This window comes from Nilaparvata lugens, chromosome 14 (assembly GCF_014356525.2).
Source record: "Nilaparvata lugens isolate BPH chromosome 14, ASM1435652v1, whole genome shotgun sequence".
Classification (NCBI taxonomy): domain Eukaryota; kingdom Metazoa; phylum Arthropoda; class Insecta; order Hemiptera; family Delphacidae; genus Nilaparvata; species Nilaparvata lugens.
Window position 1 is genome coordinate 20763903 of NC_052517.1, and position 24804 is coordinate 20788706.

Genomic DNA, 24804 nt, shown 5'->3' on the forward strand with positions numbered 1-24804 from the left:
AATAAAGAAAGAGTGACTTATACACGTAGGGGATAGGAAATTCACGAATGACGCATCATCACGTCTCAACTACTCAACTCATTAACTTGAAATTCTGCTATAGATTCTTAATTAACCGAGGATAGTTACCGTATAAGCTCATTTTCAAATCCTGAAGGCTAATATTTAAACTACCATAATAAAGGAAAGAAATGGCTTATACACGTAGGGGATAGGAAATCAACTAATGACGCATCATCACATCTCAACTACTCAACTCATTAACTTGACATTTTGCATATAGATTCTTAATTAACCGAGGATTGTTATAGGCCTACTTCAAAGGCTCAACTCACACTTAGGCGACTCAGGTGGAGAAGAGACTGGACTCTAGTGGAGAGCATGTGTTTCCAAATGGCGACACTCAGACCAGTCGACTCTAGTCTCCGCGACGTCAGATGTGAGACTGAGTCGAGCGTCGACTCGACATGTGGTCGAGCTCGACTTGAGTGCGTTGTACATGCATTTTTAATGAATGTGGGGTTAATTTTATGAAAGTGATGTTCTCATTTAGATAAGACAATATAAGATAAAGACAAATATATCATAATAATAATATAAAAAATTTGTTGGCCGAGCGAAGTGAGTCTAAGATTACAAGAGACAATAATAGGATAAAGACAAATATATTCATAATAATAATTATAAAATTTGTGGCCGAGCGAAGTGAGGTCTAAGATTCGAGTTGACGGTTGGCATTTCTCTTAATGTTTAAATGTTTTTATGTTATATGTGCGCATTTACGGTGAACGCGGGTAAGAGATTCATAAATTGACAGGTATATCTTTTTTAATTGCGCGTCGACATATATACAGGTTTTTGGAAATTTGCATTCCAAGGATAATATAAAGGAAAAAGGAGCACCTTCATACGCCAATATAAGAGTAAAAATCAGACTATACAATATCATCATAAATCAGATGACAAGTGATACACAGATGTGTGGAGAAGCCAGTCTATTGCTGTATTTCCATAAGGTCTATGTTTCAATCAGGTACTTGGGATGAGAATACTGCGTGAGATCTACTGTTCACAGAACTACTAGTATAATAAAGGAAAGAATCGGCTTTTACCAATACTACTACTAAGCCAGTTCTTTACTTTATTATAGATGTTGTAACTAATTTTATTTTTTAAATAAATTTCAATTTCAATTGCAGGCCTATCCGAAGTGAATCACTGGACAATACACTGGTCTTCCACTGTGGCACGCGATTGGCCGAAAATGACGTCATCTAGACCATGGCGGGCGGAGTTCTGCCGTGGTCGCATTGGCCATCAGCTGAGTGCTGCAGCTGCCAAGGCCAATACAGGTTGGCCAAAATTCGCTTCCCTGGAGCTCAGTACAGGAAGGATCGCGGTCATAAGGGTATGGCAGGTTAGTTTTGTATCAAATCATTTGCAACGTGTATCAATTATTTGCAACGTGTATCAAATATTATTCACCTAATTTATCGCTATGTGCATCTAAATTCTTAGCATTGTATGAGGTGATTGGTAAAGTATATACAACTATGGTGATGTCCACGTTATAATGACAGTATTTGATTGAAATTGGTGTTGCTATCCTTGTTTATCATTCCACAAAGCAGGTAGCGCTATCCTCTTCCACCTCCACACTGCTCCCAGATCGATTTTGAACAAAGTATAAAATCTAATCACTTGACAAAATAAGTTTAACCTCAACAATGAAAATGTATTATACAATTATTGAAAAATAAATATAAGCTACTGCACTAAAACTAAAGTACATACATGAAAATTCAGGAACTGATTTATTTAATTAGAAATAATCACGAGATGATATCCTTATCCATAATATTAAGGATAATAGTTATTAACTAGTAGTTCTGTGAACAGTAGACCTCACGCAGTATTCTCATCCACAAGTACCTGATTGAAACTTGGACCTTATTGAAATACGGCAATAGACTGGCTTCTCCACACATCTGTGTAATCACTTGTCAGCTGATTTATGATTAATAATTCTATAGTCTGATTTTTACTCTAATATTGGCGTATGAAGGAGGCTCCTTTTTCCTTATATATTATCCTTGAAATGCAAAATTTCCAAAAAACCTTGTATATACGTCGACGCGCAATTAAAAAAGGAACATACCTGCCAAATTTCATGAAAATCTATTACCGAGTTTCACTGTAAATGCGCAACATAAAACATATAAACATTCAAACATTAAGAGAAATGCCAAACCGTCGACTTGGATCTTAGACCTCACTTCGCTCGGTCAATAATAGAGATAATAGGATAGTAAAGATTTAATCATCCTTCTACCAGTAAGTATAATTATTATGCTCCTATGAGTACGTGTGGTGAGGCAAAAATACCAGCTAAAGGAAGATTCCTTGTGAGACTTGTGACTTGTCTCTTAACTCAGCATCTAACTCGTTCTTCTAAGACCCTTATTAAAAAACTGTTGTATAGACTAGTATCATAGAGAAACAATGGCATAAGTAGATATCCCATGGTATAGGGCGTTTATGTCGCCACTTTTACTGTTATCTCAAGCCGATTACTGTCGATTATTGTCGATTTTTACTGTTTTGATCGGTAAGAGTGTATGAACGGCACAATATGAGAGACTACCAGCGTCATAAAGCTTCACGGGAAAGAACTACGTGGACTATCAGCTTGAGATAACAGTAAAAGTTGCGACATAAACGCCCTATACCATGGGATATATACTTACGCGCTATTGTTTCTCTATGCTACTATCATAGAGAAAAGATAGCGTAAGAAGATATCCCATGGTAAAGGTCGTTTCGTTGCAAATTCCTTCTCCGATTACTCTCGACAACTGTCTATTATTAGTGTGTTGTTGGGAGTGTAAGAGTGTAAGAAGGGCACAGTATGAGAGACTACCAGCGTCACATAGCTTCACCAAAACACTACTAGGACTTCGGCTTCAGTTAACACTCACATTTGCAACATAGACACCCTATACACTGTCTATTATTAGTGTTGTTGGGAGTGTAAGAGTGTAAGAAGGGCACAGTATAGAGCCTACCGCGTCACATAGCTTCAAACAAAACATCTACTAGGACTATCGGCTTCAGTTAACGTCTATTTGCAACATAGACACCCTATACACTGTCCTATTATTAGTGTGTTGTTGGGAGTGTAAGAAGGGCACAGTAGGAGACTACCAGCGTCCAATAGCTTCACTAAAAACAACTACTAGGACTATCGGCTTCCGTTAACACTCACATTTGCAACATAGACACTGTCTATTATTAGTGTGTGTTGGGAGTGTAAGAGTGTAAGAAGGGCACAGTATGAGAGAATACCAGCGTCACATAGCTTCACCAAAAACACTACTAGGACTATCGGCTTCAGTTAACACTCACATTTGCAACATAGACACCCTATACACTGTCTATTATTAGTGTGTTGTTGGGAGTGTAAGAGTGTAAGAAGGGCACAGTATGAGAGACTACCGCGTCACATAGCTTCACCAAAAACAACTACTAGACTATCGGCTTCAGTTAACACTCACATTTGCAACATAGACACCCTATACACTGTCTATTATTAGTGTGTTGTTGGGAGTGTAAGAGTGTAAGAAGGGCACAGTATGAGAGACTACCAGCGTCACATAGCTTCACCAAAAACAACTACTAGGACTATCGGCTTCAGTTAACACTCACATTTGCAACATAGACACCCTATACACTGTCTATTATTAGTGTGTGTTGGGAGTGTAAGAGTGTAAGAAGGCACAGTATGAGAGACTACCAGCGTCACATAGCTCCACCAAACAACTACTAGGACTATCGGCTTCAGTTAACACTCACATTTGCAACATAAACGTCCTTTACCATGGGATATCTTCTTGTGCTATATTTTTCCTATGCTACTACTTTCTAGACTAGATAAATATAATTCAATTAATCTAATGATTTATACATTTTTGTTGCAATGTTTGCAGGGACATCTTGTCGCAAGGCGAGTTAACCTACGAACAGAGCGGAGTGTCGATCGACGCGGCTGACACTCTCATCGAATCCATCAAGTCGTGCGCCAAGTCCACCCCAGGACGGGGGTGTGCGGGGGGATTGCGGGTTTGGCGGGCTGTTCGCACCAAACTGGCCGGCTACAAGGATCCCCTGCTTGTCTCGGGCACTGACGGCGTCGGAACCAAGCTCAAGGTTAGTATTGTGTCAGATTATGGTGTTGTGTATCAGGTTTAGAGGATTCTGTATCATGTAGAATTTTTTTTCAAAAAGAACTGTTCTGTGATACAGTAAAGCATATCAAATTAGTGTTGTGTATTAAGTTGAGATGTTACTTATCTTATTGTGGTGATACGGTTTCATATTGTGGTGATACTGTATAATTGTGTGATGATAAGCCATGGTAAAGGACCGTTATTTTGCAAATGTGACTGTTAACTGAAGCCGATAGTCCTAGTAGTTGTTTTTGGTGAAGCTATGTGACGCTGGTAGTCTCTCATACTGTGCCCTTCTTACACTCTCACACTCCACACAACACACTAATAATAGACAGTTGTCGACAGTAATCGGAGAAGAAATTTGGAACATAACGGGTCCTTCACCATGGAATATCTTCTTATGCTATCTTTTCTCTATGGTATCACCATAATAAAGTAAACAAATTATATCCAGTAGCGGCTCGTGATCTTCTAGCTTGGGGGTTCAACATCATGATCTATAGGGGAGAAAGGTCAAGAGGATATAGAGTATTGAGCATAATCAAGTGTGAATGTGATCAATAATAATTTCAAGGAATCGCACCCCAAAGATTGACCATATTTTCTACAAATATAAATTTTATTCCTGTTCATATTTTTCTTGTTTGATTTTTACTTCGGGAATTGGTCAACCATTATAATTTATTTTACACTTATCCTCAATATTAATATTGTTTGTATTGAACAAATACTGAACCTTATTCATATTTCTTCATCAAAATGCTCTTACTGTAACACAATAAATTATATTCACACTCTCACTAAAAGAAAATGGACACACTAGAAATTACTATATTCTCTACACGCAAACAAATTCATATAACGAAACATGCAGTGATATCTATCACCAACTGTATACAGTGTATACCCGAAACCATACCGTATACCTCAAAACTGTCACACTTAGGCTACTTCTTGATTACCGCTTTTTTACTGTTTAGTGCCAACAAATTTGAATTAATTGGTTATAAGCAAGTTCAAGATGGCACTGTATCTGTAGGGCCTATCCCGAATACTCACGATTCATTCCGAGGTTTACCGAATGCTTCACTTGCCTCGGCTAGGTTCGGCTACTCTCGGATGAACTCGTGGAAACGTGGTTCAGACAGGATTGTGAACCAAATCCGTGCTAGCAAACCGATTCTCCTTCTCCGTTCCACTACCTCACCCAGCCACGTTTCTGGATTCACATCGGGGAATGAACACTGCTTTCCAGCACCACCCGCCTCGTCATGCCATTCGGTGCTGTTTCAAGCAAGCCACTCTGGGCTCTCAGGCTCAGGCACCGACGTTAAGTTTACGTAGATGTGAAATGTTGTGATGTAATTTCAAGAGTATAAAATAAAAATATAATTATTTGAGTTGCAAATTCATCATTGTATAGGAAGTTGATTCAATTCTGGGGGTTCAATGAACCATTGAATACATAGGACGAGCCGCCACTGATTATATCATGGTTTTTTCGATTACAGATAGCCCAAGCAACAGGTCTGACTTCGACGATCGGCATAGACCTGGTTGCAATGTGTGCCAATGATATACTCACACACGGGGCCGAACCTCTCTTCTTTCTCGATTACTATGCAACTGGCCAACTCAGTGTCGAGCAAGCGGCCGATGTCATTGCTGGTATAGCTGAAGGGTGTCTCCAGGCTGGATGTGCTCTCATTGGTCATATATCAACACCTCATAAAACGTTTTGTATCAAATTATGGTGTTGTGTATCAAGTTGAGATGCTAATGTATCATATTGTGTTGGTTCTGTATCATTTATGGTGATATGCCATGGTAAAGGACCGTTATTTATCAAATCAACAATGTCTAAATGAAGCTTCTTAGGTAATACAGTAATTAAGGCTTACATGGAGAAAAATGTTTTATAGAAACGCAAACGGGACAGTTATCCTATTGCTTGGTTTTCGAGTAAAGTTCTGTTTCATTGGTTGATGAAATTTGGAACATAACGGGTCCTTCACCATGGAATATCTTCTTTTATGTTTAAAATTTATATGTTTATATGTTGCAAAAAATGTGAGTGTTAACTGAAGCCGATAGTCCTAGTAGTTATTTTTGGTGAAGCTATGTGAAGCTGGTAGTCTCTCATACTGTGCCCTTCTTAGTTAATTCAATTTGACTAATTTTTCAAGTTAATTTAATTCAAACACTTTTAGGCCCAGTTGAACAAAAGGCTTTCAATTTCAATATTCACTCGCAACTAACAATGGTTTAATTAAAAACTGACGTACTGTAATCTTGAAACATTTAAAATAGAACCTGTGACCATACTCGGTGAATTTAGAATCTATGTGCAAAATGTCAAGTTAATCAGTTGAGTAGTTGAGACGTGATGATGCGTCATTTGTAAACAGTCATTCAAACAGAATTCATTCAAAGTTTGGACGTTTTGTATCAAATTATGGTGTTGTGTATCAAGTTGATATGATACTGTATCATATTGTGTTGATATTGTATCATTTGTGGTGATATGCCATGAAGTCTGTATCAAATTGTGTCCTGGCCGGCTACTAAGATCCCCTGTGTCGGGCACTGACGGCGTCGGAACCAAGCTCAAGGTTAGTATTGTGTCAGATTATGGTGTTGTGTATCAAGTTGAGAGGATACTGTATCATTTTGTGTTGATACTGTATCATTTGTGGTGATATGCCATGATGTCTGTATCAAATTGTGTCCTGGCCGGCTACTAAGATCCCCTGCTTGTCTCGGGCACTGACGGCGTCTGTTTGGTGATACTGTATCATATTGTGTATCATATTTTAGCTTCACCAAAAATAACTACTAGGACTGTCGGATTCAGTTAACAGTCACATTTGCAACATAACGGTCCTCTACAATGGCATGTCATCTTATGCTATCTCTTCTATAGTGAGGTCCACGTTATAATGGCAGTGGAGAAAGAGATAGAAGAGAAACGTTGCCGAACCTCTGTCTTGATAGAGATAATTTGGTAGAGAGTTAGTGGGGAGGATATTTTTAATATTCTTTCCGAAGAATGGACATTGATATGTCCAAAGCTCCGCCAATTTATGTAGATGCATAACAATATGATTATTATCTATAGTTATTATATTACAAATTGCTTTTTCATATCATATACAGTTCAATAATTATTTTCTCAGTCTATATTATGTAAATTCATCTATAATTTTGCTGTATTGTAAGCTATTGTATATAAGTGTATAAGCCAGTATATATTGTAATCTACATAAATAAAAGTACTAAATCAAATCAATCAAATCTTGTCAATGCTTTCTATAGATGGTAGCTGATTTTGAATCTAATCCAACCTAACCTCACTTTGCAGGCGGCGAAACAGCAGAAATGCCCGGTATGTATGCAGCCGGCGATTTCGACCTGGCCGGCTTTGTGGTGGGGGCCGTTGAAAGACCCTCCCTCCTGCCTCTCACCCACACCATAGCAGCTGGTGACGTCATCATAGGACTCACTTCGCGCGGTTGCCATAGCAACGGATACAGCTTGGTCCGCAAAGTGGTTCAGATGTCGGGGTTGGACTACAATGATCCTGCCCCGTTCTCCAGCCAAGGCAACACTCTGGGTCAGCTAATTCCCCCATCCAAATTACAATATAATTGTAATCAATGCAACTCACTTCTTTCGGTCAATTAACTTGATTAACCGAGCGAAGTGAGGTAGGTCTAAGATTCAAATCGACCGTTTGGCATTTCTCTTAATGTTTAAATGTTCATATGTTCCGGAACAATAATTGACCGAGCGAAGTGAGGTCTAAGATTCAAGTCGACGGTTTAGCATTTCTCTTAATGTTTAAATGTTTGAATGTTTAAATGTTTATAATGTTGCACATTTACGGCGAAACGCGGTAATAGAATTTCATGAAATTTGACAGGTATGTTCCTTTTTAAATTGCGCGTCGACGTATATACAAGGTTTTTGGAAATTTTGCATTTCAAGGATAATATGAAAGGAAAAAGGAGCCTTCTTCATACCCCAATATTAGAGTAAAAATCAGACTATAGAATTATTCATCATAAATCAGCTGTCTAGTGGACTATAATACTACCCGTTCAAAAACATCGAACCACTTGAAAATGTATGTTTCCATCAACGTTATAGACAGTTGCTGCCAGACCTGATAACAGCGCTCACACTCACATTCCGGGACGACACGTCACGGTACGATAGGACAGAAAGCTCTATGTTTATTTAGGATTTTTTCTAGACATTTTAAATTGATAAATAATTTATTAGTTTTTGAGAAAACATAACAACAGGTCAATGTAACTTACTGAACGCGAGGTCTACTGTTCACAGAGCTACTAGTATAGTGAGGTCCACGTTATAATGGCAGTGGAGAAAGATAGGAGATCAACGTTGCCGATCCTCTGCCTTGTCAATGCCTTCTATAAACGGTAGCTGATACAGGTTTATTGATGTAATATTAACTGTTCATTCTCGTTTAAAATCATCAATTATATGTCATTAAGCAAAAAATTATATTTTTCAATAATTTCAAACTGAATTTTCATAATTAAGATCTAAGTACCATTTGAAAACTTTTATTCAAAGACATGTTTCAAAAATATTTTATTAATGCCATTTTAATTTAAAAGTTTCAAATAGAGGGTAACTTACTTGATTTTTTTATTATTTCCTGACAAGCTCTACGTTGTGTCTCCTTTCAACCAATATTTTATTTTTTCTACTTTATTTATTTTCAATATTAGTTTGTAACTTTCTAATAAACTCGTGATATTTTTTAGATAATATTCTAGTGTCTCATTATGGACTAGCAGGTAACCCGTGCTCCGCAAGGGTTTATTTTAAAGCTTGACAAACTGAAATCTTGAAGAATTTGAAATAGGCCTATAACCATCCTCGGTAGATTGAGAATCTCTATGCAAAATGTGAAGTTAATGAGTTGAGTAGTTGAGACGTGATGATGCGTCATTCGTGAATTTCCTATCCCCTACAACTATAAGCCAGTTCTTTCCTTTATTATAGTATAGATAAATAACACTATATCTCACCAAGTAAGTATCTGAAGTCAATATTCTCTGTCTGTGATAACAGGTGAAGAACTGCTGACCCCAACCAAGATGTATGTGAAACCAATCCTGCCGATTCTAAAGCAGAACCTCACCAAAGCTCTCGCTCATATCACAGGTATTTATGACATTTTTACTCTATTTTCCGGTTGCACAAAAGCCGGTCCCGGCTGAAGTATGACAGTCGTAAGGCAGGCCCATTCACGGCTTAAATTATATATTCAGGCGAGGTGGGACCTTCCCGCAAGGGACTCTCCACCAACAAAAGCCATACGAATCTACTCTACTATTTTTACAATTGCATTATCTTTTTCTAAATTAAATCAAAATTTTGGTACCGGTAACAGGACTAAAAAATCAGCTTGTATGTTTATTCATCTACTCATTTATTTATGTCATTGACAATTACAAATCATTATTATAATAAATATACTATGATTGGGAGAAGACAACAGGCATAGCCCAAAACTGTCTTCTCCCAAATTTTTACAAATAAAAGTTTCAAAAAAGAATAAGGTTAAGATATCACTTTCACTTCAAAAAGTCCAATTTCCACTTCAAAATTAATGACTAGACTAAAAATTTTGAATTTTTATTTTTGAAAACTGATTAAAAACAAAAATATTTCATTCAAATCTCTACAAATTGGAAATGTTTGAGTAATTTTGCAAATTTTTGAGCCAGATAATAAACACAACTTCACTATTTATGTTTATGTTTATACTGTTACACTGTATACTGTATACTGTTTGTTTATGACTTGTCTTGTTTCCTGGCGATATCATTCATTCATTCATTCATTCATTTATCTATTTATTTACAGGGGGTGGCCTGACTGAAAACATCCCCCGAATTCTCAACAACAGTGTAAGGGTTGAAATAGATGCCACCGCGTGGACTATGCCTGCTGTCTTCCCTTGGCTCTGTGCTACAGGTCAGTGCTTAGGAAGTCACCTAAAATCATGGATATTGAATGAATATACGTAGTGATAATTGCGTTATAGTGAGTGGAAATGATAGAACCACAGAGTTGCCAAGTCTCTGTTACCACCGCCTTCTATAGTAGAAGATTACTGTTCGTAGCGATTATTATTCTTCGATGGTTATTTTATTCTCCCACTCAAAATTCATATTTATCGTGATTTTTCTTGTGTTTAAATAATTTTCAATTTTCACTTTCATCTATAAAGTTGATATTAAATTGTATTATATTATATATCAATTATTCAACAATGCAAAAATAACTATGGACTGGAAATGTTGTGAAGTGAACAACTACAAGACTTAATCTGTTTGGGACTATGTGTAACCTTATCTAAATTTGGGAGAGGAATAGCACAAGGTTACCTTAGTTTTTTCTCTCCCTATCATTTTGATGATGTACCTGTTAATGAAGAATGTGACAATGTTACACTTGTGGTACAGTATTGAGTGTTTGAAGCTGCGTTTACACCAAAGTTATTAACAAAATGTCAATAACTTAATCCTTATAGATTCTATTAGATTGAACATAACTTATCATACACATGATGAACATATGTGTTTGTCAAGTTCCGTTCAATCTAATAGAATCTATAAGGGTTAAGTTATTAACATTTTGTTAATAACTTTGGTTTATTTATTTAGCGTATGGCCCTACGACACAAATCTTTATGTTATCTAACATAAGTCAAACATATAAACAATGAAGTCATCTTAGTCACAAGTTGAAAAAAGGTGGAACACAAATTAAAAAAAAAAAAAAATTAAAGTTATAAACATATATCTAGTCGATTTAAATATGGCACTGCATCTGGTGTAGCTACCAGGAAGTCATCCAGCCTGCCCTCATAAGCTGTTCTTGTGCACTCTTCTACAATGTGTCTTATGGTTTGCACAGCGCCACACTCACAAAAAGGTGTTGGAGCCTTTCCCCACTTGTGCAACGCATAGGCACATCTTCCATGCTGAGTTCGGATCCTGTTTAGAGCTGTCCATAGTTTGCGTGGCAAATCAAAACCTGGTGGCTTTTCGGTGATACATGGGGTAAGATCGATTTGCCTTGCATGCCATTCCTGTTTCCAGGCGTCTGTTAAACTGAACTCACCATCCAGAGCATGTAATGCCGTTCTGGTGGGAGGCTTTCGAGACGCCAGGCGGATTTGATTGGCATGTTCTATATCCCCATGTATTGGCAAGTTTTGATTTTGCAGGATCTTATTGAACTCTCTTGTTAGCGCATTCATGCGTCGGAGGTTGGGGGGTGGAATGTGACTCAGCACCGGGAGCCATTCTAATGGTGTCGATTTTATGACTCCAGCAACCAACCTCATTGAATTATTCAACTGAGCATCAACCCTGCGCACATGTGAGCTATTCAGCCACACGGGTGCACAAAAACTCAGCAGTTGAGAACACAAGACCCAGGGCTGAAGAGCGTAATGTAGAAGCTGAAGCTCCCCAAGAAGTTCCACAGAGCTTTTGGATGATATTGTTTCAGGATTTCAGCTTCTCCGCCAATTTTGTAAGATGCTCCTTATAAGAAAGTGTCCTGTCAAGTACTACGCCAAGGTATCTAGGTGTTTTGCAATGAGTGGGCCACTTGTCTTCAAATTGGATACGGAGCTCCCTGTTTGCATCTTTGTTACTGAGATGAAAGCAAGCAACCTCGGTTTTACTGGCATTCGGTTGGAGGCGCCATCTGCGAAAGTAGATTAAGTGTGTTAGTGTTTAATAACTTTGGTGTAGACGCAGCTTTAGTCAGTTTTGTGTGTTTCTTTTTTGTACGACTGTATTCGGTTGATTGTATTGTCACTTGGTAACTTTTGTTGTTACTTTCGCCAGTGTTATGACTTTGTTACTTCTATTGTATTGTGACTTCTGCCTACTGCATTGTATATGTTTATTGGCAATAGAAGATATCTTATCATGTATATTGTGTGAAAATGGCAATAAAATAAATAATTAATTGCAGGTAGAATCAGTGAGCCTCAGATGCTCAGAACGTTCAACTGTGGTATTGGAATGGTGGTCATCTGCTCTCCTGAAAACAAGCAAAAAATTCTGGATCTGATCCCTGGATCAACTGTTATAGGAACTGTTCACAAAAGAGACAGAAAAGGTGAGATATTTTTGTATTTCTCTCTCCACTTAAGCCCAGTATACACATCGCAAATTGGCGAGACAGTTGTATTTGGACAATTGTCATCAAATGGTTGCGTATTGTCGGAGGCCAGGCCAGTTCAAATTTCAAATTTTCAAATTTATTCATTAATCAAATAAAGTTCAACATAACAATACAATCCAAGTAAAATGTAATAATAATAGACGGTGAGTGAAAAAAACACTGGCATAAGATGACTCTTGTTCGCCAGTTGAACGAGAAGATATATATGCGGCTACTTATTGGCACGGCAGTTGACAGCTAAACATGGCCGAACGATCGTCGTCTGTTGTTTCCCGTCATGAACTGAAACTAATGTTTTAATGACTAATCATTCATGGATTTGGAAATGGTAGCAACTGCTGTTTACCGAGCATTTTTGTCTTTGTACAATATTCCTCCCTCTGGTCCCATAAACATCTTTCATCTCTATACAATAATTGAATAGACTTAGAACGTTGTCTATTGAGGTTAATTGTTTGAGGTTTGTCTATTGTTTTGAGGTTAGGATGATGTTGTCTCACTTTAATTAAATAAAAACTAATATTTTACAAGAGCATGCTTTCATGTGTGCTCACACATCATCAGCTGTAAGTTACAGTAAAGTTTACTGTAAACTACAGTTACAGAACAACATAGTTCGTTTACTGTAAACTTCAACACTTTACTGTTAACTTTACTGTAACTTACAGCTGATGATGTGTGAGTACACACGAAAGCATGCTCCTGTAAAATATTAAGTTTTATTTAATTAAAGTGGATTTTTGACAACGTTCTAAGTCTATTCAATTATGGAAAAGTTCCACAACATCAACATTCACACTACATCTCTATACAATTCTATAGAATTTAAATCATCACTCCACTTAGGCTGACCGACCACTGGAACCGTATTCAACCGATCCGCTCAGCCGTTGGATCAGACGAATCTGCCGGCCATTAATTCGGCAGAACACGGTCGTCCATTGGAACCGTTTTTGTCAGTCTAGTTCAGTATTTGGCTGGTTGCCAATTATTGAATTGGCTATCGTAGCCACCAAAATTTTTCATAAACAATGATTATATTGAGATTTTAAAAATTGAATAAACAAATATCCACTAAATCAGTTATTCATTACAATAATCTTACCTTCAGATCTTATTTGTTCAGCAATCTTTGTCCTCAGATTCCTTTGAACATCACGACGATGATATCTTTTGTCTCGCATATCCCACAATTGAACATGCTCTTGAACCAAACTTATCAACTTTTTATTGTCCTTAGTTACTACTTTATAAAACAGAACAACTTCAAAAACCAAAACCAACCAGACTGTGAAACAATTTTAGGTTAGGAAAACTTTGTTGTCTCATCTCGACTGGTTAGTTCGGCCGGATAGAGCCGGAAAATCCCATTCAATTCGGATCGAAAACTTGATCGGCCGTGCACGGACGTATGAACCTGTTGCAATGGACGAGCATCTATAGCTTTCTTTGTTGGGGGATCGTTCGGTAGTTTTCGGCCGATGCTAGTTCGGACGAAATCGGTTCCAGTGGACGGCCCACCTTAGGAGTCATTCTGTTATAAATTTGTTGAATACGAAGATTTTATGGGAAAATGGAAAAGAGTGCCAGATCAGAACACAACTTCACATAACCTATGTTTTGACTGAACTGGCAAAAACAAGACAGCGCTACTGGCCTACACCGTTCACACGGCGCCAATTGTCGCGACAACTGAGATTCCGAGTGGTGGGGGGCTCGCTGGGCTCAATTGACTGTCCATAGTTCACTCCCGGGAGACAGTTGAATTTCAGGGCAATTCGCAAGGTGGCAATTGGCCTGATGTGTTCAGTCGAAGACAGTGATTTCATACAAGTCAGTTGTCTTCTGAAAATTGTCTTGCCAATTGGCAATGTGTAAACTAGGCATTAAGCCATATGCACCAAGTTATTTAGATGATATGTACCTTCTTTTATAATACCGTGATATGCACCAACTCAGTTTAAATGAAGAAAAATCAGCTGATAGTTTAAACCTGTAATGAAACACATTTGATTGCGTTTATAATGGCAAATAAGTTAATCATGGTGTAGCGTTTAACGTAGATTATACATGACCATAAAATTATTACTATATACATAACCATAGAGAAAATATAGCTCAAGGAGATACTCCATGGTATAGGGCGTTTATGTTGCAAATGTGAGTGTTAACTGAAGCCGATAGTCCTAGTAGTTGTTTTTGGTGAAGCTATGTGACGCTGGTAGTCTCTCATACTGTGCCCTTCTTACACTCTTACACTCCCAACAACACACTAATAATAGACAGTGTATAGGGTGTCTATGTTGCAAATGTGAGTGTTAACTGAAGCCGATAGTCCTAGTAGTTGTTTTTGGTGAAGCTATGTGACGCTGGTAGTCTCTCATACTGTGCACTTCTTACACTATTACACTCCCAACAACACACTAATAATAGACAGTGTATAGGGTGTCTATGTTGCAAATGTGAGTGTTAACTGAAGCCGATAGTCCTAGTAGTTGTTTTTGGTGAAGCTATGTGACGCTGGTAGTCTCTCATACTGTGCCCTTCTTACACTCTTAGGCTCAACTCACACTTACGCGACTCAGGTAGAGAAGAGACTGGACTCTAGTGGAGAGCATGTGTTTTGAAATGGTGACGTCGCGGAGACTAGAATCGACTGGTCTGAGTGTCACCATTTCAAAACACATGCTCTCCACTAGAGTCCAGTCTCTTCTCCACCTGAGTCGCTTAAGTGTGAGTTGAGCCTTGCACTCCCAACAACACACTATTAATAGACAGTAATCGGAGAAGAAATTTGCAACATAACGGGTCCTTTACCATGGGATATCTTCTTATGATATATTTTCTCTATGGTTCTATTGAAATTTATTTATCATTTAAATTTAATTCGTTTTCATTTTTTGAACTTGTTTTTTTTTTTTTTTAGATGAACCTCAAGTGAAAGTATTGAACTATGGGCAAGTCATGGAGCCTCTGATGCTCCCTTATATAAAACCTGTTATCACCAAATTGATGTCGAAAAAAAGACTGGCTGTTCTCATATCAGGAAACGGGTCTAATTTACAAGTGAGTTTCAATTTATTTTATCAATATTTATCGCCCTAATAAATGTTATACCACTAATCTATTACCGTATTTTTATGCATTAATTTATTATTGTACTAATAACAGGTAACCTGTGCTCTTCAAGGGTCTAATTAAAAACTTGACAAACTGAAAACTTGACCTACTGAATTCTTGAAGACTTTAAAATAGGCCTACAACCATCCTCGGTTAATTAAGAATCTATATGCAAAATGTCAAGTTAATGAGTTGAGTAGTTGAGACGTGATGATTCGTCATTCGTGAATTTCCTATCCCCTACCTGTATAAGCCAGTTCTTTCATTTATTATATCATAGATTAATTCCGTGATAACCAATCAGATTAGGTCTTTTTTGAGAATAAGGCTTCTCTGATTGGTTCTCGTATGTTCTATATTATATTAGGTTTCCTTTCTTGTATGATAGATAAATTAATTAGGGCGTTTATGTTGCAAATGTGAGTGTTAACTGAAGCCGATAGTCCTAGTAGTTGTTTTTGGTGAAGCTATGTGACGCTGGTAGTCTCTCATACTGTGCCCTTCTTACACTCTTACACTCCCAACAACACACTAATAATAGACAGTGTATAGGGTGTCTATGTTGCAAATGTGAGTGTTAACTGAAGCCGATAGTCCTAGTAGTTGTTTTTGGTAATGCTATGTGACGCTGGTAGTCTCTCATACTGTGCACTTCTTACACTCTTACACTCCCAACAACACACTAATAATAGACAGTGTATAGGGTGTCTATGTTGCAAATGTGAGTGTTAACTGAAGCCGATAGTCCTAGTAGTTGTTTTTGGTGAAGCTATGTGACGCTGGTAGTCTCTCATACTGTGCCCTTCTTACACTCTTAGGCTCAACTCACACTTACGCGACTCAGGTAGAGAAGAGACTGGACTCTAGTGGAGAGCATGTGTTTTGAAATGGTGACGTCGCGGAGACTAGAATCGACTGGTCTGAGTGTCACCATTTCAAAACACATGCTCTCCACTAGAGTCCAGTCTCTTCTCCACCTGAGTCGCTTAAGTGTGAGTTGAGCCTTGCACTCCCAACAACACACTATTAATAGACAGTAATCGGAGAAGAAATTTGCAACATAACGGGTCCTTTACCATGGGATATCTTCTTATGATATATTTTCTCTATGGTTCTATTGAAATTTATTTATCATTTAATTTAATTCGTTTTCATTTTTTGAACTTGTTTTTTTTTTTTTTAGATGAACCTCAAGTGAAAGTATTGAACTATGGGCAAGTCATGGAGCCTCTGATGCTCCCTTATATAAAACCTGTTATCACCAAATTGATGTCGAAAAAAAGACTGGCTGTTCTCATATCAGGAAACGGGTCTAATTTACAAGTGAGTTTCAATTTATTTTATCAATATTTATCGCCCTAATAAATGTTATACCACTAATCTATTACCGTATTTTTATGCATTAATTTATTATTGTACTAATAACAGGTAACCTGTGCTCTTCAAGGGTCTAATTAAAAACTTGACAAACTGAAAACTTGACCTACTGAATTCTTGAAGACTTTAAAATAGGCCTACAACCATCCTCGGTTAATTAAGAATCTATATGCAAAATGTCAAGTTAATGAGTTGAGTAGTTGAGACGTGATGATTCGTCATTCGTGAATTTCCTATCCCCTACCTGTATAAGCCAGTTCTTTCATTTATTATATCATAGATTAATTCCGTGATAACCAATCAGATTAGGTCTTTTTTGAGAATAAGGCTTCTCTGATTGGTTCTCGTATGTTCTATATTATATTAGGTTTCCTTTATTGGATGATAGATAGATTAATTAGGGCGTTTATGTTGCAAATGTGAGTGTTAACTGAAACCGATATTCCTAGTAGTTGTTTTTGGTGAAGCTTTGTGACGCTGGTAGTCTCTCATACTGTGCCCTTCTTACACTCTTACACTCCCAACAACACACTAATAATAGACAGTAGTCGACAGTAATCGGAGAAGAAATTTGCAACATAAACGACCTATACCATAGGATATCTTATTATGCTATCTTTTCTCTATGATAGTATCCTGTGCATAACTTTTTAATTACTCAATTTCGTGCTCTCTTTAAATTGTGTTGTACACTGATTGCAGGCTCTGATCGACGCCACTAAAGGCAGCACGGTTGCGGAGATAGTTCTGGTGATTTCTAACAAGGATAACGTTATGGGGCTGGAACGAGCTAAACAAGCTAATATTCCTAGCAAGGTAAGAAGCTAAAATAAACTAAGATTTTTTAAATTTTAGCTATCTACACTACCATAGGTAGTGCCGACTGATGTAGGATACGTGCCAGTCTACACTGGTCTACACTGGTGTATCAAGTTGGGATGATACCTTATCATATTATGTTGATACTGTATCATATTGTGTTGATACTGTATCATTTGTGGTGATATGCCATGGTAAAGGACCGTTATGTTACAAATGTGAGTGTTAACTGAAGCCGATAGTCCTAGTAGTTGTTTTTGGTGAAGCTATGTGACGCTGGTAGTCTCTCATACTGTGCCCTTCTTACACTCTTACACTCCAACAACACACTAATAATAGACAGTGTATAGGGTGTCTATGTTGCAAATGTGAGTGTTAACTGAAGCCGATAGTCTAGTAGTTGTTTTTGGTGAAGCTATGTGACGCTGGTAGTCTCTCATACTGTGCCCTTCTTACACTCTTACACTCCCAACAACACACTAATAATAGACAGTGTATAGGGTGTCTATGTTGCAAATGTGAGTGTTAACTGAAGCCGATAGTCCTAGTAGTTGTTTTTGGTGAAGCTATGTGACGCTGGTAGTCTCTCATACTGTGCCCTTCTTACACTCTTACACTCCCAACAACACACTAATAATAGACAGTGTATAGGTGTCTATGTTGCAAATGTGAGTGTTAACTGAAGCCGATAGTCCTAGTAGTTGTTTTTGGTGAAGCTATGTGACGCTGGTAGTCTCTCATACTGTGCCCTTCTACATTCTTACACTCCCAACAACACACTAATAATAGACAGTGTATAGGGTGTCTATGTTGCAAATGTGAGTGTTAACTGAAGCGATAGTCCTAGTAGTTGTTTTTGGTGAAGCTATGTGACGCTGGTAGTCTCTCATACTGTGCCCTTCTTACACTCCCAACAACACACTAATAATAGACAGTGTATAGGGTGTCTATGTTGCAAATGTGAGTGTTAACTGAAGCCGATAGTCCTAGTAGTTGTTTTTGGTGAAGATATGTGACGCTGGTAGTCTCTCATACTGTGCCCTTCTTACATTCTTACACTCCCAACAACACACTAATAATAGACAGTGTATAGGGTGTCTATGTTGCAAATGTGAGTGTTAACTGAAGCCGATAGTCCTAGTAGTTGTTTTTGGTGAAGCTATGTGACGCTGGTAGTCTCTCATACTGTGCCCTTCTTACACTCTTACACTCCCAACAACACACTAATAATAGACAGTGTATAGGGTGTCTATGTTGCAAATGTGAGTGTTAACTGAAGCCGATAGTCCTAGTAGTTGTTTTTGGTGAAGCTATGTGACGCTGGTAGTCTCTCATACTGTGCCCTTCTTACACTCTTACACTCCCAACAACACACTAATCATAGACAGTAGTCGACAGTATTCGGAGAACATAAACGGCCCATATATACTATGGGATATCTTCTTGTGCTATCTTTTCTCTTTATTACCATAAAATGATACAGTATCAACACAATATGATACAGTACCGTCTCAACTTGATACACAACACCATAATTTGATATAGAACTTCCAAAATTTGAATGAATTCTACAAACCATCTTTTCTCTATGATGAAATTTGGAACATAAACGACCTGTACGGTACCAAGATATCTTTTCTCTATGGTAATATTTTCAAGTCCTTCAAGAAGAGATTCAATTTAAGAAGAGAAATTCATGAATATGACACGAGATCTGGTGGTCGGATCATAGAGAAACGATAGCATAAGTAGATATCCCATGTTATAGGGCGTTTATGTCGCAACTTTTACTGTTATCCCAAGCCGATAGTTCACATAGTTCTTTCCTATGCAGCTGTGTGACGCTGGTAGTCTCTCAAATTGTGCCGTTCATACACTATCACTCCAACAAAACAGTGAAAATTGACAATAATCGACAGTAATCGGCTTGAGATAACAGTAAAAGTTGCGACATAAATTCCCTATATCTTGGGATATCTACTTACGCTATTGTTCCTCTATGGTCGGATAGATTCGAGTCGGGTCAGGCTTGCTAGGACGCAGAGAAGGTGACACAGCTATTTAGGTGTAAAAATCTTCAATGTTCTATCATCTCAAGTTAGAAATATGAACAGTAGAAGATTCAAGTCTATTGTAACGAAATGGTTAAAGGTGAGAGCATTTTACTCGGTTGAAGCCATTTCGTTGAACTGCAATGCCTATCCATAATACTAGTAGTTCTGTGAACAGTAGACCTCACGAAGTTATAACGACGTCCCAAACCATAAGCACATCCACACTGATACACTGACTATTTATTTGATCAGATCATGCTTACACAAGATTTAATTATCATATAACGCTTTCCGGAATTTAGCGCGAGAAAACCAGAAGACATCTAGGCGCCCAGACGAGCTGTTATAAGTTCTTTGCATCCTATTTAATAGTGCATAAAAATTGCATTCAATGCGGCACGCAATGAGGAAGGCATTTTAAGTCTACACAGCTGCTAATTTTTTACCAAGTTACATAGAGATATTGAATTTCATGCGTCATGGCATACAATTTATAGTCAACTCGACAGCTGATTTATGATGAATGATTTTATAGTCTGATTTTCACTCTAATATTGACGTATGAAGGAGGCTCCTTTTCCCTTTTATATTATCCTTGAAATGCAAAATTTCCAAAAACCTTGTATATACATCGACGCGCAATTTAAAAAGGAACATACCTGTCAAATTTCATGAAAATCTATTACCGTGTTTCGCCGTAAATGTGCAACATATAAACATTTAAACATTAAGAGAAATGCCAAACCGTCGACTTGAATCTTAGACCTCACTTCGCTCGGTCAATTATTGTTCTCAATTGCTATCTTTCAGATTATGTGGCTGTAAGAATTTATGTATATTTTATTTTGTATATATTCTATGTATATTTTTTTTATTTTTTTATGTACTATATGTATAATTATGTTCAATTGACTTTGTCCATGCAACCAATGTTTGTTTATGACAATAATAAAGATTTGATTCACAATTTTCCTCTTTATATTCGACATTTTAATAGTTTCCGGAATTTAGCGCGAGAAAACCAGAAGACATCTAGGCGCCCAGACGAGCTGTTATAAGTTCTTTGCATCCTATTTAATAGTGCATAAAAATTGCATTCAATGCGGCACGCAATGAGGAAGGCATTTTAAGTCTACACAGCTGCTAATTTTTACCAAGTTACATAGAGATATTGAATTTCATGCGTCATGGCATACAATTTATAGTCAACTCGACAGCTGATTTATGATGAATGATTTTATAGTCTGATTTTCACTCTAATATTGACGTATGAAGGAGGCTCCTTTTCCCTTTTATATTATCCTTGAAATGCAAAATTTCCAAAAACCTTGTATATACATCGACGCGCAATTAAAAAGGAACATACCTGTCAAATTTCATGAAAATCTATTACCGTGTTTCGCCGTAAATGTGCAACATATAAACATTTAAACATTAAGAGAAATGCCAAACCGTCGACTTGAATCTTAGACCTCACTTCGCTCGGTCAATTATTGTTCTCAATTGCTATCTTTCAGATTATGTGGCTGTAAGAATTTATGTATATTTTATTTTGTATATATTCTATGTATATTTTTTTATTTTTTTATGTACTATATGTATAATTATGTTCAATTGACTTTGTCCATGCAACCAATGTTTGTTTATGACAATAATAAAGATTTGATTCACAATTTTCCTCTTTATATTCGACATTTTAATAGTTTCCCGATTTTGGCTTCCTACAGGTGATAGACCACAAGCTCTACGCGACCCGCGAGGCGTTTGAGGAAAAGGTTCACTCTGCCCTAACTTGGTCCGGGGTGGATCTGGTGTGTTTGGCCGGCTTTATGCGAGTTCTAACCGGCTATTTTGTGGCGAAATGGCGGGGTCGTCTGCTAAACCTGCACCCTTCTCTGTTGCCCGCGTTCAAGGGTGCAAATGCTATACAGGATGCGCTAGATGCCGGAGTCAGGGTGACCGGGTGCACTGTGCACTTTGTCGAGGTAATTCATTCTATTTATTATCTATTTATTTACAATGCAAATAACATTAATGTAATAACATTGAACACATAGATATTCACCTATCTATTTATGATTGAGTTAGTACATAATGGTTGTACACTCAAGTATTTATGGGTATCAAAATAGAAGTTTTTCAACTCTAATCTCGGATGACATGGACAATAAGAAGAGGAGGAGGAAGAAGAAGAAGAAGAAGAAGAAGAAGAAGAAGAAGAAGAAGAAAACAGGAGAATAAAAAGAAGAAGGAGAAGAAGAAGAAAACAGGAGAAGAAATAGAAGAAGGAGAAGGAGAAGATAATATATCCTACCCATCCATTTGTCTGTTTCCGTCTCTGTTTTGTTTTCTCTTTTTACGTCTCTATCACCTAATTGTTTTCTTAATTTGTAATTATTCTCCTCTACTTCCATCTGTCATTTTTTCCTGTTTTTTCTCCTCTATTATTTTCGATGTTCTTTATTATTTTCATCTTGCTCATAAATGTTTCTCTTATCCTTTTTTGTTTCATTCGCCATTGCCTGTCATCATTCCCATTCTATTTTATTTATGACTCCTTGTGACATTTCCATTTTTAATTCATCTATCACTCAATTCACCTATTTTTTCTATTTAATTTTATCTTCCTCTCCTTGTAATCATTCCAATTCTTAATTCATTCATAACTTCTTGTAATCATTTCCATTTTTATTTTATTTTTATGACTCCTTGTGACATTTCCATTTATCTACCACATATTCATTTTATCATTTATCATTTCCATTTGTATTTTATCTTCCTCTCCTTTTAATCATTCCAATCTTCAATTCGTTCACAACTCCTTTTGATAATTCCCATTTTTATTTTATTCACCACTTCTTCTTGCTATCATTTTCATTTATATTCTATCTACCACTTCTTCTTGTGATCATTCCAATTTTTAATTCGTTCACTTTCTTCTCATCTTTCTATACTCCTTTTTATACTCTTTGTAATCATCTCCATTTTTATTTAAGCTACCATTTTCTGTTTTTTATTCCCATTTTTTAAATCTTTTACTTTTCGTTTTAAATCATTTTTGTTTTTATACTCCTTGTAACCGCTTCCATTTTTATTGTATTCAACAATCTATTGAACTGCAGGAATCAGTGGACGCCGGTGTGATAGTATCTCAGGCGGCTGTTCCAATAGATATTGCTGACACCGCAGAAAGTTTGGCCCAGAAAGTGCACGCCGCCGAACACACAATTTTCCCGCAGGCGGTTCTCGATTTGGCCGCCGGAAAATTCCGTCTTGATTTGGCCACAAATCGTCTGGTCACGTGATCTATTCACAGCTGGTTCCTGAACAAAATCAAAATATCTCATACCCGAAATTCACAAGACAAACTGTAAAATATAAACACGTCCTAAAAGATGAAGAAACCTGAAGGCTCAACTGACACTTAGGCGACTCAGGTGGAGAAGAGACTGGACTCTAGTGGAGAGCATGTGTTTCCAAATGGTGAAAGTCGCGAAGACTAGAAACGACTGGTCTGAGTGTCACCATTTGGAAACACATGCTCTCCACTAGAGTCCAGTCTCTTCTCCACCTGAGTCGCCTAAGTGTCAGTTGAGCCTAAAATATAAACACGACCTAAAAGATGAAGAAACCTTAATAGTTTGAAACATGAAAGGGTAGTTTATGAGGTTATATTTTTGCTTTTAAATAGCAAAATGCTTTTATCATTCAAATGTTTTGATAATTGAAATGAAAACACACATATATTGTCAAATTCTTCAGTTTTATTTGGTACAGGCCCATGGTTGACACAGGTCACATTTTCAAGCTTTAGTCAGCTTATTAGCTTTTAGTCATATGAACAGACAGCTGTTTTGAAGGTCATGTGATCTATTAACAGCTGTTTCCAATGTCATATGAACAGACAGCTGTTTTCATAGACATGTGGCTTATCAAAATATTTCTGAAAACTGAAAAATGTGATTCATATCAATGTAAAGATAATAGGACATCAATCAATTTATCTGAATTTTTTGTTAAAAGAAACATTTGTGCAATGAAAATGCTGTGAGACAGAAATAGTGTAACTTATTTCGACTCTGCAAATAATAATTTTATTATTTTTCGCTTGGAAATGTATGTAAATAATTTACTTTTCCAAGTAAATTAAATATTTCACTTAATCTCGCTTTTATAAGGCTGTAAGAACGTTGATTGCTCAATATTTTTAGGTCTAAGTTGAAAAATGATACTTCATATTTTATTATCTAGTTAGTGTTAATAATTTAGTTTATTCTCAAATCTTGTAAGGAACATTTTCTGTAATACGTTTTGTATGATCAATCTGAGAAAGATTAGTCGAATATAATTATAAGTAATCTGTTAAACTTGATGAGTTTATATTTCTTTTTGATTCAACTACAAATTCCTAGACCAACATCTTAATAATTAGTGGTCTAGGCTCAACTGACACTTAGGCGACTCAGGTGGAGAAGAGACTGGACTCTAGTGGAGAGCATGTGTTTCCAAATGGTGACACTCAGACCAGTCGATTCTAGTCTCCGCGACGTCACCATTTGGAAACACATGCTCTCCACTAGAGTCCAGTCTCTTCTCCACCTGAGTCGCCTAAGTGTCAGTTGAGCCTTAGAGTTAATTTAGATAAGGTTACACATAGTCCGAAATAGGTCAAGTCTTGTAGTTGTTCACTTCACATCATTTTCAGTCCTTAATTATTTTCACTAAGTAGATTTACAAATTTGGATGCTTCAAAACCAAATATAGAAGAGTTATTTCATATTATTATCACTAAAATATTAAATATTCACATATTTTTGGTAGCTCCATATCTTCTTAAAATATAAGAATTCAGAGTTACTTCATTTTATTTATCAAATAGAATTATAGTAACCTTTGAAATCAATAAAATAATATTTTTAATCGATTATTTTATTAATTTCAAAGGGTAATATCATAGA

The 24804-nt window shown here is 36.9% G+C and overlaps 1 protein-coding gene across 1 annotated transcript in view; it reads left to right on the forward strand.

The window, feature by feature from the left end:
* LOC111052553 (trifunctional purine biosynthetic protein adenosine-3) overlaps positions 1-23300 on the forward strand; it is an 88970-nt gene extending 65670 nt beyond the window's left edge. Inside the window, exons 14-18 of the mRNA XM_039441212.1 lie at positions 12264-12410; positions 15403-15542; positions 17676-17789; positions 21574-21831; positions 22969-23300. Coding sequence (XP_039297146.1) covers positions 12264-12410; positions 15403-15542; positions 17676-17789; positions 21574-21831; positions 22969-23151 — 842 coding nt within the window. The 3' untranslated portion in view covers positions 23152-23300. The remainder of the gene's footprint in view (positions 1-12263; positions 12411-15402; positions 15543-17675; positions 17790-21573; positions 21832-22968) is intronic.
* The last annotated feature ends 1504 nt before the right edge of the window (positions 23301-24804 follow it).